At 38.9% G+C, this 17132-nt stretch overlaps 2 protein-coding genes and 2 long non-coding RNA genes across 4 annotated transcripts in view; 2 read left to right on the plus strand and 2 right to left on the minus strand.

Moving 5' to 3' along the window:
- LOC148740504 (uncharacterized) overlaps window positions 1–533 on the minus strand; it is a gene marked incomplete at its 5' end in the record, with an annotated part of 48273 nt that extends 47740 nt beyond the window's left edge. Inside the window, one exon of the mRNA XM_088749683.1 lies at window positions 16–533. Within this exon, the coding sequence (XP_088605809.1) occupies window positions 16–533 (518 nt within the window). The remainder of the gene's footprint in view (window positions 1–15) is intronic.
- Window positions 534–1348: 815 nt separating this feature from the next.
- On the plus strand, window positions 1349–2278 carry LOC148740506 (uncharacterized). The gene is made up of 2 exons (XR_015996570.1): window positions 1349–1484; window positions 1604–2278. It is a non-coding gene; the product is annotated as an uncharacterized LOC148740506 (long non-coding RNA).
- A 1574-nt stretch (window positions 2279–3852) lies between these two features.
- LOC111345862 (uncharacterized) lies at window positions 3853–9979 on the minus strand. Its single transcript, XM_088748552.1, is given in 7 exon segments — window positions 3853–5968; window positions 6440–6519; window positions 6521–6671; window positions 7386–7655; window positions 7875–8603; window positions 9627–9869; window positions 9872–9979. Coding segments are annotated over 7 exon segments (1851 nt in total). The 5' UTR covers window positions 9927–9979; the 3' UTR covers window positions 3853–5645.
- A 295-nt stretch (window positions 9980–10274) lies between these two features.
- Window positions 10275–13337, plus strand: LOC148740507 (uncharacterized). The gene is made up of 4 exons (XR_015996569.1): window positions 10275–10448; window positions 10722–10781; window positions 11353–11392; window positions 12218–13337. It is a non-coding gene; the product is annotated as an uncharacterized LOC148740507 (long non-coding RNA).
- Window positions 13338–17132: the final 3795 nt, after the last annotated feature.

Here is a 17132-nt window from a genome sequence, read left to right on the forward strand (position 1 = left end):
AAGACTTGCTGGGACACTGGTTGCACACTGATCTTCGGTGGAACAACACATTTTCCTTTCGGTCCCTGAATACCAACCAATCCTCTGCTGCCTCTGTTTCCTTTTAAGCCAATAGATCCTTTTTGTCCTTGACGACCCTTCGATCCAGTCTCTCCTCTAATGCCGGTTGCTCCAACGGACCCTTTATCCCCTTTGTCGCCTTTGGCTCCTTGAGGTCCCACAGGTCCTCTTTTGCCACTCGAACCTGGAGCCCCGATAGGACCTTGAGGGCCTCGTGGGCCGGTTTTCCCCACGGCTCCTTTTTCTCCTTTGTACCCTGGATAACCGTGGGCACCTCGGGGACCTGGAGGTCCTGCTTGACAAATCTTGCTTGTGATTCTGCAGGAATGATTAAACTTGTTGTCGATTTCTTGGCGGACTTGCTGCAGAGTTATTGTTCCTGCAGCAACATTTCTTCTCTCTCTTTGATGATCATGAATAACAGATGACACACTTCCTACTTTGCTTTCAACACTTATAGGTGTTATGATGAAAAATATTTACAATGGGATAAATGAGTGAAAGAATAAGTTGAATTGATGTTTTCGTTTATCGATCGATGTTTACAGCGAAGAGGAAGAACTATGAAAATGAAAAGAAAAGAGAAATATACAAATATCAGAAATATTCACATAAGCTAACGAGATCGATTCAAATAGAAGTAACTCGACATTAAATCGAGTCTGAGCTAGGGAACGAAAAAAATTCTTAAAAGCAACCTTTTACCTCCATAAATTTTGTTGCAAAAATAACCTTAGGGCTGTCCGAAGCTGCCTTCAGCCTTGAGACTTTTCAACCAATAGATTTCAAGCAAGCTCATTGAGCATCGCGCTCAAAGTCCTTCTCGCAAGAAATATTTGAGTAGAATTCTATTTCGTGAAAATTTCGGTTTCAAAAATTGGCGGGGATCAGAGACATTAGTTTAAGAGAATGAGAATGTATACTGCTGCGTTTCAGTAAGTGAAAACAGAAGGAGTTATAACTTCGATTTGGTTGAACAAAATATCACTTGATCCAACCTACATTCTTCAGTGGCCTGACGCACGAATGCATGTCACCCTACATTATTGTAATTTTAAAGGAGATGTTTTCAATTACCCTACGGTTTCTTGACTAAAGCGAAACAAAAACGAAAATATTCACTCATTGATTACCCTAAGCGTGATCTTTCGCATTGAGCTCGTGAAAAAGCAGAAAACAGTTCAGATAGTAAGCGACAGTTGAGTTTGACCTTTTCTAAAAGTATCCTGCTGAAATGGCCCGAGGCAGGAGTGTAACATAAATTAAGATATATTTTCGCTTTGTCTCATTTCACGGTCAACGGAAGTAGAATTATAGCGAAAAGGCGAGTATTATGTTTCTAGAAATGAAAGACATAGTGACAAAGAAATCATTTTGTGCTGTAATGCCGTAGTGTTGCCTATCAAGAAGCTAACAGAACAGAGGTACGTGTAAACACTGCCTTACCAAAGATAACATCAGATCTTTCCTTACTCCTTGTTGTAAGTGCAGTTTCATAAAATTTTAACTTCTTCGTCACTATCCTCTCTATGTTCGTTTTCAGGTCACCGTCAATCCGTCGGATTCGGTTTTCAAGGCTTGTTTCCAGAGCTTTCGAATTCTTGTGCACAAGTTCGATCCTCATAAACAATAACGTCACAAGAGTCAAGGATGTCACTGAAATAGCCACGGAAATTCTGCTGAACTTTTCACAAGGTCTCGCGTGGACGCTCTTCTTGGCATCCATTTCTGTATTTATGGTCTTTTCTCGGGAATTTTACAGCTCATTCGAGAGGACTGATTTTGCCCAGAAACGCAAGTCAAGATTTAACTTTCCTCTCAGCTGCTATCAAAATACCCATTACAGTTTAGAATATCACTTACACAGTTTTCAGACAAAACAGATTAAATTTCATACTGCTAGAGGTCTTTTAGTGGAGTGGAGATCGAGAGGGCGATTTTGAAATAGAGGTGAATGGAAAATAAATAATCAGAGGAAGAAAAAGTCTGGCAATAGTTTTGTAAACGTTAAGTTAAGAATCAATTTCCAATTAGGAACTGCTAATTTGGAATGTGGAGTTTTTATTTTTTTTTTCCTTGATATTTGCTTGATATTATGAATTGCCTAAAAAATTCTTCTAACTTTCATTCAAGAATATTTTTCTTGTAGAACTTAATAAGAGATACTAATGGGACTCATTTTCTCTTATTGTTATTAATAAAATTAATTTCAAATTCAGTAGTCCCTACAGAAAATATATCGAAAAAGTGCTTTGGAAAAATGCATATGACCTGGAATTTCATGTTCTTTATCGCTTTAAAGTTAAGGGGTTTTTTGACAAAAAAATTAAAAAAAAAAAATAAACACAAAGACAAAAACAAAAAAAAAACAACCAAACAAAAACAAAAAGATTAAAAGAAAAGTTATGGTTAAGGTTTTAAAGTCGATGTGTCATCACCTTTAGGTCTTTTGAATTTTGCCTTGTCCGTGTAATTGTACCTTTGATGTTATTACTTTAGATGTTGAACTGTCTACTTGAAATTCTCTGACTTCTTCGACACTGATTCACATTTTGTTAATAGCAGTAGCTGAAGAATTCATTACAGACTCAAGGAAACCTTACAGAAAACAAATGCAAAATTGTTTAAAAAGATGGTATTCAACCACGGATTTTATGCCTTTTATCCCATCCAACTTAAGGGTTTAAAAAAAGGAAAAAGGGTAACAAAGATAAACTGAAAATGTTTCACAAGTGCTAACTTTTTTGTGAGTAAACCATTTGCAATGTGATTTTTAAAGTGGAAAAGACGCAAAGCTGTTATCGGCAAAAATTCAAACTTACACGTTTGCCATTTACCTGGCTTACATTTGTTATCTGTTTTTGTCTAATTTTGACCTGTAGGGCAATAAACATTACGTAGCTGCATGATGCACGCCAATGCATGATTCATAGAATCGGATAATGCGAAGAATGCTCAGCTAATTTACCTATTTTGATGGGAAATGTCACAACTAGGTCGTAAGGCGTGAGTAGTCCAGTGGTCAGTGCGCAGGACTCTGGGTCAGATGGCTCGAGTTCAAGTCCTGGCTGGGGCTTGACGTTGTGTCAATAAACAGGGTAGGGCAATAAACATTAAGCAAGACGTTTCACTCACAGGGGAAGTTAAAGAACCCATATCACGAGATTACTGTGATGTGGTCTGGCCTGTTTACTGGGAATGGGGGGAGGGGGCATCTGTAAAATTTCTCCTTTATCAATTGTAAACTGCCGCCGGCAGTCTGGAAAAGTCCCCGCACAGTGTTGTAAAGCGCATTAGAGCATTTACATGGAAATGCGCCATAGAAATCGAATGATATTATTATTATTATTATCAACTATGGCGGACCTCACAGCTAGAAATGTGGCAGTTTTCGCCGTTAAGTTAATACACTAACCACGAAATCACCTCTAAGATGACCTGACGCTAAAGGTGATGGAAAATGAACATTTGGCGTATGATCTCTGTAATGATGTCACTGTGTAATTAATGGCCTCTACGGGCTTGCGCATTACAATGATAACTGATGTATCCCGGATGTATGCACACGTTCTGGTCTGTATTTTTCAGATTTCAATGGCCAACTTGCGGTCAGATTAAATCGTAGTGATATCTATCCGTATTATTTAGTAGACATATTTTCAACTTTTAATTAAGAGTCGCCTCAAAATGGACGCTAAACTAGTCACGAGAGTGTTCTGTTGAGAACTTTACTACGCTTTAGATCTCGTGGTCCGGCATCCACTTATACAAGAGAGTGTTCGTTAGTTCTTTCTTGTAAGGAAGGTTCAGCTCAAGCGGAAATATTTTGATTCATAGGTGGTCACAAAGAATTGGCTTCTGGACTAAACATGAATTCATCTTTTTCAGCGGAGAAGTCCAAACAGAGATGTAAGTAGAAGAACAGGATGCATCAAACATTACTGAACATTTACCAACGACTTTACCTTGAAGGTAAATCTTTGAATTACGAGGACTTGGTTGATACCATCTTAGAATACATTTCTGGGTGTCTGAAGTAATTTCTTGGAATTCTCATGATATAGAATTTCCCTTCTTCTACAAAAGAGACAGCCTAAGAACCCAAAGTGTTAACACTAAAAAGTATCAAGTTATCAATGCTCTTTGTGGATAGAAAACTTGAACATAGATGATTTTCTGGGTTATGTAGATCTGTGAATGCGTGAAGTTTTATTAGCAATAGTTTAAATGAGAGAAAGAGAAACCAAATGAGTGGGCAAATGTCTAGCTTTGTTTTGATTAATCTGTTAGTTATATCCTAATGATGTGTCAGGTCTTGTTCAGCGGGACCGAGAGAACAGTATGCTTGGGAATTGAGTGAAATATTCAGCCCAACTCTTTCGTTAAGAATAATAATTTGTTTCAGCCTTTTAACTTGATAAATGCGCTTATCAAGTGCGTTTCTAAGTTTGTTACTGATATGAGCCAGTCGGAACGGAAGTGATTTCTGCCAAGTCGATTTTGTAACTTTTTTCGGTTGCGCATTTATTAGGACAGAGTCTGGATGTGAAAGTTTTATCAGACACATACTGCATCTTTGGTTCAGTATTATCAAACTGGAGTTATCAGTGTTATCAAACTGGCTCGAGTTTGAAATGTTGATATCTCGAGACATAGTTCTGCGTCGTTTTGATTGGGCGACCTGTCGACCTTTGAAACGTCAGTTTTTCAAAATCCACTACAACGTCTTATGTACATTTATCAACTTCTAGTGGATAATGAGCAAGATTTTAGACCTGCCTGTCCATGTATACGAACACTGTTCTTAGAAATAACCAACTGCCATTTTTATACTCATGATAGCACAAACTTTGGAATGCTTGTTGAGAAGTTTCCCAAATTAATGGTCCCAGTTGGAGTTTGCCATTCTTGCCTGTGGATAAACTCTTCTCATAAACTTGTTATCAGACTTTACAAGATGACTTTGGGTAACATTTTCCTGCTTAAAGTTAATTGTCTCTTATATTCACAAGCCGGCTGTTTCTCGCACCTGGGGGTCAGTACTTAGTATATATTTATCCAGTTGTATGGCATTTGAACGCAACCACGAAACATTGAACAAAATATTCAGTACACCAGTAAAAGAGATGTTTCTTTATCAACACTCAACCATGCAGCTCCAGCATATCTCTTATAGCAAAGTACACACAAACCGAAAGAGCTCTTTTAGTGTAGTAATGTGGGGACTCGTTATGCAACTTCCATGGCTTAAGCGCAGCCATTGGCGCCTGGAAGAGAATGCATCTTATTACAGATGGCGGATCAAACTGGGAAGGACTCTTGTGGGGAAGTTGAGTTAATTCCTCCTCTTGAAATCACAGAATCATTGAAAGTTAAGTACTCACGAATTTATCATAGTGTCACTTTGACCAATTTGTGTACTCTCTCTAGCGACTCAATATGATCATTTTCGTATAATTGAACAGAACAGTGCTCTTATATAAATATCAGTTCAAACTATCTTTGTGGCCATGACCCAAACCGAAACGACTGCCTCGATTGTAAAGACGAATTTCAAAAATCCTCATTACTTTAATTCGTTTGTTTCAAGTAGTTTCATAGAACACTTCAACTTCATCAGGTTGAAATCGGTAACTTCCTGCCAGGAATGATTGGGCGAAGGAACTGCCATATCTGTGGCCAGATGGTGGACTGTAGGTGAATCCAAGGTTCGAGTAAGAACTTGAGCTGTCAATGTAAATATCTTGTCCTCCGCCAAATCTGGGTCCATGGCTAGAACAACTGTATATGGAGTGACGACCAAAACTATACTTTCCTGTTTGTGAGAGTTTCACTGGTCCCCAGCCTGACTTCCTAGCCAATGAGGACAAAAACGCGCTCGAACTGTAATGGTATGCACAATTGGAGGCTGATAAGCAAAATGGTAAAAAAGAGTCACAAACTATGTCTGTATGAGAGGTGAAAGTGAATATGTGTAATACTGGGCAATGGAAGCATTTAACACGAACAAGAAACGTACTTTTAATTAACAACCACAGTAAAATAAAGAGTTACCGAAAGTAATATTCTACAACACGGATGATTGGAACCATTCCTGCAACTGAAGGAATTTTTGCGTAAATGCAGGGAACAGCTTTACCTGATCGAGCATGATCTTTTGTCAAAAGAGTACAATTCCAGTCAGATTATCAGACAACATGAAACTTTTAACAAAATATCTTTTCAGGTTCAAGTTATTTCAGGAGAGAAAATTTTTTAATAATATCCGCTTATATGAGTTTCCGAAAAGAAAAACGGCGCGTAGTTTCAAATGTTAAATGTAGAGGCCTGTTTTCGTGGAGAGAAAAGGGAAAATGAAAGCGACCGCTATTTCTCTTACTCCATGAAGTGCTGGTGTATCCACCAAGGATGTATTTTCCCACGCGGACGATGATCACTGTCGGCCCTTTGTTGTCACAATGAGTGGAAGGTAGAGCCAGCCAAAGCATCCACTGATGCTCGCCAACAACGCTTCCAGTAGGAGAACTAGCTCGGTACAACAGGGCTTAACCAACTGCTCAGGGCTCTGAGGTAAATGTCATCGTTTGCTATGATCGCTGAGTGACCCAAACCTTTATAAAGTAGTCGATTATTATTTCACCTTATATTCTTATAAGGTTAAGTATAGAAAAGATGTAACTAAGTCGTTCTACTCTTTCATGCTCTGATTCTTCACCAGCTGACCCAGGAAGAACTCATTTCGATGAATGTCACAAACTTAGCTTAAATGGGTGTCAACAGCGTCAGTACTTTGAGGAAGATGATACATTTGTCACAGAATGCCCTTGTCCTTAGCATGAAACATATCAAAACCTCAGTCTTCCCAAATGATTTTCTGAGATTGATTAAAGGCTCAGCACAGTCTATCACAGGTTGAAATTAAAGTTGATATTAAGGTTAGACTCACGTGCTAAATATAATACAAATGAAGTTTGAAGCAAAATGATTAACGCCTTCCTTTTACTAGTGTGGTTTTCAGGAAATTTCGACTGAAAGATAACACATTTCTTCTTTTAGATTTGTGGATCGAAAAGGCCATAACAATGTATTTGAATTTTTTTCAGCACTTTTTACCGTAGGCTCGATTTTCGCCGCCCTCCGGAGTCCAGTTACTCCCCGAGAAGAGACGGCCGTCTCTTCAGGGTGGAGCATGGGCTCCGCTTCCCGAACAACAGCTACTAATCAAGCCTAGATCCGTCTATATTTCGTTAACAAGATGAGTGATAAAAATTTTCACGTCATATTCTCTTTTAAGCTCCTCGATAAAAGTGACAAATGAATTTTACCTGTCATTATCTTTGTTATCACCGTGGTTGTTGTCTCAGCCGATCCGAAGGTATTTGTAGCCCGGCAGATGAAATGTTCTCCAAGGTTGATCATATTAGCCAAGAGACATCCACCTTCGTGAAAAAGCGTGAATGAATCGGAAGTCTTTGGAGTCCGAAACCATTCAACATTTGGACGAGGAGAACCTGAGGCCTCGCAGCAGAGGGTTACATAAGTCCCTAGCCATGTTTTGACCACTGAAGGGGGCCTGTTGGTAAGTTTGGGTGGCTCTGAAAAAAGGAGTCATATCAAATAACTACACACAACAAGCTTGTTGAAGATGTTAAAAATGTGAGCTGAACGAGCCATGACAAAGCTTATCATAATCATTTCGCTCACTGGCTTGCGGCTTCACCGAAAATTAGGCACACAAAAACCATTTTGGTTGTAAGAAAGTCCTGTTAGACGTATTTGAATAAAGGTGATGCTTAGGTTAAAAGAGACCTTACCTTTGACATGTAACCTGCTTATTTTTCTGAACATTCCTACACCAGTGTGAACTGTGCACATGTACGATCCAACATGTGACTTTTGTACGCTGTTGATTCGAAGTGCTCCATCTTGCACATTAGCACCAGATAGAGTACCTCCTAACTTACGCCATGTTACCTTTGACGACGTCTGACCTTCAACCCAACAGTAAAATATTGCTGGCTCGTTCACAAAGACTTGCTGGGACACTGGATGCACACTGACCTTCGGTGGAGTAACACATTCTCGTTTTGGTCCCTGAATACCAACCGATCCTCTGCTGCCTCCGTTTCCTTTGAAGCCAATAGATCCTTTTTGTCCTTGACGACCCTTCGATCCAGTCTCTCCTCTTAACCCGGCTGCTCCAACGGATCCTTTATCGCCTTTGTCGCCTTTCACTCCCTGAGGTCCCACAGATCCTCTTTTGCCGCTCGTACCTGGAGCCCCAATAGGACCCAGAGGGCCTTGTGGGCCAGTTTTCCCTGGGGCTCCTTTTTCTCCTTTGTAGCCTGGATACCCATGGGCACCTGGAGGACCTGGAGGTCCTGTCTGGCAAATGTTGTTTTTGACACTGCAGGACTGATTGATTTTTTTGTTGATTTCCTGGCGGACTTGCTACAGAGTTATTGTTCCTTTAGCAAGATTTCTTTTCTCTCTTCGATGATCACGATTTACCAATGACGCATTTCCTTCTTTTCTTTCAAATCCTGTTAAAATCATGCAAAAAAGCTTAATAATTGAAAAACCGCATTTTGAAATGTGCAAGAATAAGCCGAATTGATGTAGTCCTTTAGCAATGGATGTTTACGGTGAAGATGAAGAACTGTGAAGATAAAGACAAAAGGGAAATAAAAAATTATGCGATTTACATTCGTATCAGCTCACGACACCGATGCTAAAAAGAATAACTCAATGTTAAATCGAGTCAGAGTTAAGAGGCCAAAAAAATCAACAACAAAAGCAACAACAGAAAAAAGTGAACTTTCGCCCCCTCGAAATTTATCGAAAAATAGCTCAAGGCTTTTCTGAAGCTGCCATCCGTCCTAAGAGTTTGAATCTTAAACTTTAAAAAAATAAATAAATTAGCATCGCGCTTAAAATCTTGTTCTATCGTGAAGATTTTGGTGCCAGAAATTTGCGGATATCAAACACATTAGCCTAAGAGAATGAGAATGAGTACAGTACTCTGTGTTTCACGAAGTTAACGCGGTCATAGTCACAATTCGATTAGGCACAACAAACTGTTATTTGATCCAATCTGTATTCATCAGTGGCGTGACACACGAATACATGTCAGCCTTCAAATACCGCAACTGTGAAAGCAGATGTTTTGAACTGACTCTAGTTTCTCTAGTAAAGCGAAACAATAACTAAAGCATTCCCTCGTTGATTAACACATGCGCACTTTGTTTCATCAAGCTTGTTAAAAAAAAGGAAGTTATTCACGTTTCCATTTCAATTGAGTTTGGCCTCTTCGAAAAATACCCTCCGGATATGGCGCGAGGTTGGATATCATACAAATTAGTAAAAAAAAAAAAATAACCGTAGCGGTATTTTTGCTCTTTTTTATTTCACAATCGTAGGAAGTAGAGATAGATAGATAGGTAGAATCTGTTTGTAGGATTTAGAGGCAGACAGTCGAAAAAAAATATTTGTGCTTTTTAGAAGTGTTGCTGAGTGAACGCTAACAGAACAGAGGTCAAAAGAGCTTCGTATAACCACTGACTTACCAAAGATAACATCAGATCTTTCCTCACTCTTTGTTGTGGTTGCAGTTTCATAAAACGATTGTAACCTCTTCCTCACGATTTTCTCTATGTTTGTTTTCAGGTCATCGTTAATCCGCTGAAATCGATTTTCAAGCCTTGTTTCCAGCGCTTTCGAATTCTTGTACACGTACTCAACTCTTATAAACAATAGTGTCACAAGAGCTAACGAAATCACAAACATCGTTACGCAAATTCTTCTCATCTTTCACCAGATTTGGTGCGGACGTTTTTCATGGTGTTCATGTCTGTATTCAAAGTCATCTGACGAGTAGATTTTTGTACGTTTGTGGAAAATGATTCTGTACAATAACAAAAGACTGGGTTGTTCAGAATGTTTTGTTTGGATTGCGTGACGGCTCATGACGAGTGTTACTTGGCGGCCTCGCCTTATTCAGATTAGATTACCATGTGCAGAACGTTTCGGTGAAGTTCCTCGTTTTTTCGTTGTCGCGAGAAGCGAGAAAAAGAGTTAGCATTAAAAACCGAAATTTCAGAGAACTTGTGTGAGTTAATTTGGTGTCACAGAAAACGTTTTCCACAGGGTTCAGCTTACCTTTCAGCATGTATTGGCTGAGTCGGAATATCCCTTACATAGTAGTCACGTTTCGTTCTCATGTTTATCAAAATATCTCCGACTCAATTTAATCATAGTTAACTATGATTAAACTATCTATGATTTAATTTAAGACTTGTAATAAACCTTTAAAAGGTCGACAGCCCGTTTTTCACTTTTACTTCAACATCATATTTTGGATGGTACTATCTGGTTTAACGATGGCTTAGGTAAGACTTCCTATGCATGTCGAAGATTTAGATCCGCGAACGTTTGAAAAATTACTTTCGTGATACCCTGACAGTATTTACGTCCGTGATCGCTTAACAATCTACATTCGTAATCACTTAACAATTTATATCCGTGATGGCTTAAGAATTTTCTCCAATGATTTATTCAAGCCACCCATTCAAGGGAATCAGTCTTCGAGGGCTTTTGCATAATTTCTCAGAATTTCTCACTTGCGTTACATTTTTTTTTAAATTTCTTTTCATTTTTTTTAGATAAGAGCGTCTAATTTTGGAACTGAAGCTCCACGTTCATATATTTTTTTGCAATTTGAGGTAAAACGATCGTAAGGTGCTCGTAAATTACATGTTATCGCCTGATGACTTTGAAGGTGTGGAAGACATTTTAGAACAGCTATAATTAAGAACTGCTGGTTATCACAAACCGCTGAGATGCGTGCCGAGATGCCCATAGGTGTTTTGGTAACATTTGCTGCCTTGATTTTATACATGTCATTTAATCTACAGATTGGCAACATAAAAACGTTCTCAATCGACTCTCGGCCTGGGGAATGTTCTTATTACATTCTTAAAATTTTGGTTAATCTCAGCCTCGACGTTCTTATAAAAAGGTTCTTATAAAAAAAAAAAAAAAAAAGAAAATAGAGTGTACTGATAATTCCCGCGCACTCTGTTTCAGTAATCTTGGGCTGTAACATTTTCACTTGAGGCTCTATTGACCACAATTCAACATTACACGTTCCGTTTCACGATCTTTCTATTCTATTCCAATTTTCTAATTTATAACTTTTCTGCTAACAAGTGTAGAGACAGTGTCAGTCCACAGTGACGCGCATATTCTCTAAATCAAATCCGCTGAGCAAATGTGGTTTTTACTTTTGTTTAGGGCAAGTGTTTTTCGGGGGTTAATTGCCCGTTTAAGGAAGGTGAGCTTTTTGCTTTTTTGTTCTCTTACCTACCAGAGCTAACTTTGTATCTTTCTTGAGCAGCGGTTAATGCCTTATGGGAAACGAAGTGTGCATCCTACCATGAAATCCTCGTGCGCCTGACATCACGCTTGGTCACTGGCTAGACCCCATTGAAGAAGCCTTCACTTGTAGGCGGAAGTTTCTGCAGAATTAGATACTCTAGAAAAGTCAGTAACCTCTTAAGATGAACACTAAAGTGAAGCAATAGGTTAAAGAAAATTCAACTCACTTTGAAGCTCATTTCAAGGATGACTCCTTGTAAAAAGGAACCCATACATTAAGCCTTACTATGGGACTGAGAGTTCACAGTAAACCTAATTTTGATTGATATAAAATGAAGGTTAGAAGCGATAGTTTCCGGTGAGACATTGATCATGAGACAGACTTCTTTTGAACGTATGTTCAGTAACTTTGTTTGAAGATTTTGCCGTTGAAACTCACAGTGTGACTATCATCAATTTATGCAACAATCGATTCTTCAAGTCAGTTCGTGAACTTCCCTTACAAAAAGTAGCGAGCAGCCCGTAGATATTTTTTTTCCAACTAGAACATTAATACACTCTTAGTACTAAGTAGGAGGTAAGTCTCAATTCAGGACTGGTGTACTTTTACAGAGACTAAGAAAAATATGATAGAATATAGGAGTTTTATCTATCGGGGAAGAATCAGAATAGAAATATTTAAACTGTTGTACATCAGATAAGCTTACCTAAAAAGTAAAAGCTTTCGGTTAGACCTCTAGCTTTGATCACTTACTAACTTCGTTTCTCGTCAAATACACAGCGCAGGGGCAGTCCATGGGGTCAACTTCGAGTCTTCTAAGATCTTGACGATTGAACCAAAGTGGTTCGAAAGGGGTGTGAAAGAAGCGATCAACGTCAAACTACACCGCCCTACCCTGAATCGCGACGGGGAAGATACAGTCTTCCCGCAGTATGGAGAAATCTGCTGAAGGGACGAGCTAGAAGCAGAGGGGTGGGAGCCCCGACACGAACTCACACATCCGGTAACCTCGCCGCTTTAGGCGAGGTAACTAAGTGATTAAGGCTTGAAGTCTAACCGAAAGCTTTTACTTTTTAGGCAAGCTTATCCGGTGTACAAAAGTTTAAATATTTCTAAAAATATTACATCCGTTTTACCCTGCAGCAAAAGTGGCCGAAAGTGTACCTTGATAAATCATCGACTACTTTGTTAATGTTAGCCTCGTGAAACAATTAAGATAACAAATGTCACTGGGTGTGCTGTAGATATTAAGGTTTAGCGTTTCAATGGACTTAAGAGATTTACATTTTCGCTTATTAGGCAAAATTTATCCTTGTTGGTAAGGCCCTCCGCCGAGAACAATCGTCAATTGTTACCATGGCAACACAAAATGTTGTAAGGAGCATATTGGTGCATCCCCCGGGAACCTAAAGGCATGCAAAATTTAAATGGGGGCGGGGGGTTGAAAATTTTCGTATCTCAAATAGTTTGACTGTTACACACCAAGCGCTCTTAATTGTTAAACCTTATTTGAACAAATAAAACGAACAAAAACATTAAGAGAAAATTAATGGTGGAGTCAACCCTTTCACTCCAAGAAGTGGTCAGCATGTAAGTTCTCCCTATCATATCCATACATGATCCAGCAAACAGGTAATGAGAATACTCAAGCTTATCAGGTGTAAGTTGTTATCTTGATCTTACACCCAATTCTCATAACTAACTTACAAGGAAATATGTGGGAGCTTGAGGGGATAATTGACAATCAGATCTTGGGAGTTTTAAAAGGATTAAAGTCAATTTTCCATCACCTTCAAACTTGGAATTCATTTTGCGTTGTTCGTAGAATTGTACCTTTGATTTTATTACTCTATTTTTGAAATAATCCGACTTTTCACCGGTTTACATTTTGCCAGTAACATTAAATGAATAGTTCGATCACAGACTCAAAGAAGCCTTACAGAAAAAATAGCGGACTGATGATTGAATATGGCGGACCAACTGTGCAGGACTTTTCTGAGGATGATGGCTTAATTCTGTTTCTGATTTGTAAATCAGAGGATCATTGTCGGTGTAGTACAATCACTTTACTTTTTGTTCACAGTATCGTATAGAGGATATTACATGGCCGCTTAGAGATACGAAATTTTTTACTTCTCGTGTTGAAAAATACTTCCAATTTATCATTTGACCCATCCAGCTCCACTCGCGCAATCCCATTGATAACCAATGTAAAAGCTGACGTATGCATGCCGGGACGGGTTGACGTGACCCGGTCCACGAAGAGCCGTCCGACCATACTGCCCTAAAGTTGCTTTGTTACAAAAACTTATAGGAAAACAGAATTGAGAAAAAAAGTCGCAGTTTTCAAGGAGTTGAGAGTTTCTTGTTCTGACTTGAAAAATATAAAGGAAAAGTTAAATACAAAGAAAAAGATTTTTTTGAGCTCGTTTGGCTGCATATGCCCGTCTATCGCGTCGTATTTAGGTTGAAATTTCCGACACTTAGTGGTCATATGATAAAATTCTTACTGACTGGGGGGAGGGGCGGACGGGATATATTTGGCTCTCGGTCATAAGCCACGGATCCCGCTGCTCTCGGTCCCTCCGTCAGTGCATCCCGTTTCCCGTCTGGCTCTCCCATTTTGTCAATAAGTACTTGATATATCCAAGCGGCTACGTAATGTTCTAACTAACATACAAACACCAATGGAAAACCAAACCGGTCAATTTATGGTGCGAAAGGGGCGATTTGTCATGTAACCATTCGTGGAGTCCTGGGACTAGTGAAGTCGTCACGTGACTAGAAGGTTGTGTACGATCGAGTTAGTTGAGTGAGTTTTCCTGCCACGTGTGAATTGTAACCCGGAGTTTATACACTGTTAATGTATTAAATACACCACACCATCGTAACGGTGTTTTTTTTTTTTCGTATGAAGATATCACGTTTCCGCGCGAAAGCTCACCTGGTATGTCATTGGTGTTTATATAAATAACAATTATTCCCCGAGCGCGCGTTGGATATGAGATGTTAGATAGCCAACGAGACGTGTAGCGCCGAGTTGGCCATAATCATCTCATATCCAACAAGCGCGAGTGGAATAATTTTTTTATTTAAAAGAACGCCCCCAAGATATTAGAAAAATCTTCTCGACTTTATTTTGTGAGAAGAAACTGGCTGTTACAATGTACGGATATTAGATTATGGTATATTGGCTCATATACCATAATGGCTAAGCCAACAAAAATTCTTTAATTGCATTATCCAATGATCCAGTTTTAATAATAAATCATATTCTACGCAGTTTATTCACGAGTTCTTAATAGTGTCACCTTGGCAAATGTGTTCTCTCTCTAACAATAATATGTATATGTGAACGATCCAATAATAACAATAATAATAATAATAATAATCTAACAATAATAATAATAATGATAATAGTATATATTGCGCAAATTAACATGTGGATATGATCAAATGTGTATCACAACACTTTTCGGGGGACTTTGGCCAGACTGCATCAGCAGTTTACAAACAATCGAAGGAAACTTATTTGAAGATGCTCCCTCCCCCCAATTCCCAGTAAACAGGCCAGGCCACATCACAGTAATCTCGTGAGTGGGTTCTTTAACGTCCCCTGCCTAACCAAATTAACTAATTAATAGATGCAGGAGATGGGACCTACGGTTTATTCATCCTTATCCGAGAAGACTAGAATGTCTATCCATTTCTTGATGTTATAGAAAGGTAGCGCTTTCTCCTCAGTTATTTTAAGACCTTGAGTGTTTTTACTCATGATCCATTGGAGAACAGACGACATAGATGACGTCAGCAATAACCAGATTTGTCTTTTTAATCAGATAAAACTAATATATTTTTTTTGCCATGGGGATGTAAAGTAGAAGATCACATAAGAAGTTAAATGTGTTTAGCCACTTTCGCATGCGGCTCGTGTGCCACTTTCGTGCTCTCGCCGAATTTTGACGTGATTTGACGTTCGATGATTTCACGTATATTACTAAACCGACGCACAACAGCATGGAATCTACTTTTTAAGGAGTGACTGTCGCTCAAACTCGCTTATGTAAGTGTATACCTACAGGATATATCGTAAATCTATAATCAATAATTCACGGGAGTTTAATTCACTAAAGAGCGAGAACAAGACGAATAAGATCTTGAAATTATTCACTTACTCCATGATGTGCTGGTGTATCCACCAAAGATGTATCTTCCCACACAGATAATGGTCACTGTCGGCCCTTTGCTGTCACACAACGAGTGGAAGCCTAAGGTAGTGCTGAGCCAGTCATCCACTGATGCTCGCCAACAGCGTTTCCAGTACGACGTTTTAGTCTGCTCCACAGAGCTGAGCCAATTACGCAGCACTTCCAGATGATTGTCATTTTTTTCCAGGATTGCTGAGCGTCCCAAACGTTAATACGAGAGAGAATTCTCGTGAAATCTATATTAGGCTATGAAGTTAACTTTTATTGAACGTAAATTGAGTTATTCTCTGGCAAGCAGTCACCTATAATTATGATATTGGAAAGGCAACACTAACAAACAAAACTTTTCAGACTTCATTGGATCTGCTTTTTTCTAATTATCCTGAAGAAACAAGCGATGTTAGCGTTCACGAGGACTTTAGCTCGGAACATTTCGTGGTTTACTACTCCTTATTTACCAGTGTTACCCGCTTAAAGAAATCGCGTCTTACAGTTGGATTATTGAACTCGGTTATCGCAAAATATCGTGATTTGTCCGTGTCTCGCAGATCAATTATTCGGCCTCAGTCTTCAGCTTCGGCATATAATTGTTCTGCACGCCACGCAAAAATCACGATATTTTGCTCAACCTCGTCCAATAATTGTTAATTATTTTCTCTTTTTCACAAGCTTTACGCGAAAGGACACGCTTTAAGTAATCAACAAGAGAAAGGTTTCGTTAGTGCCTTCAAATTACGGTAATGTAGGGTGAAATGCATCCATGCGTCAGGCCACTACGAAAAAAAGTAAGTTGAGTCAAGTGACATTTTTTTTAACCAGATCGAAGTTACAACTCCTACTGTCATTGATTCCCACACATTTTTGGCACCGAGATTTTCACGACAGTAGAATTCTAAATGTTTCGTGTGACTAGGTATTTGAGCTCGATGTTCAAGGAGCTTGCTTGAAATATCTCAGCCGAAAAGTCTCAAGACTAAATGTAGCCTTGGACAGCCCTCGGGTTATTTTTAATAAAATGTATAGAAGTCAAAGGTTCCTGTTACTAATTTTTTTTTGGTCTTTAGCTCTGACTCAATTTAATGTTGAGTTACTTATTTCTGCATCGATTTCGTGGGCTGGTATAAATGTTTGTAAACTCGGTGTATTTTTTTGTTGTTGTTGTACTGAATATTCGGTCAGTTATTTCCCTTCGCCGTAAACATCGATTATTAAACGAATGAATTTAGTCAACTTATCCTTTCACACTCTAATATGAATTATTTTATTCATCCCATAAGAATTATTTTTTCAATCATAACTTCTACAGATTTTGAAAGCAAAGTAGGAAGCATGTCATCAGTTTTCCATGATTATCAAAGAGAGAGAAGAAATGTTATAACATAACCAAAGTAAAGCGCGCGCTCTGATTGGTCAATTTAGCGTCCCCTATTTGCCCATGGGTGTACGCTGCTGACGTGAGCAAATGCAAAGACTATTTTCCCGCGCGC

This window comes from Stylophora pistillata, chromosome 2, assembly GCF_964205215.1.
Source record: "Stylophora pistillata chromosome 2, jaStyPist1.2, whole genome shotgun sequence".
Taxonomy (NCBI): domain Eukaryota; kingdom Metazoa; phylum Cnidaria; class Anthozoa; order Scleractinia; family Pocilloporidae; genus Stylophora; species Stylophora pistillata.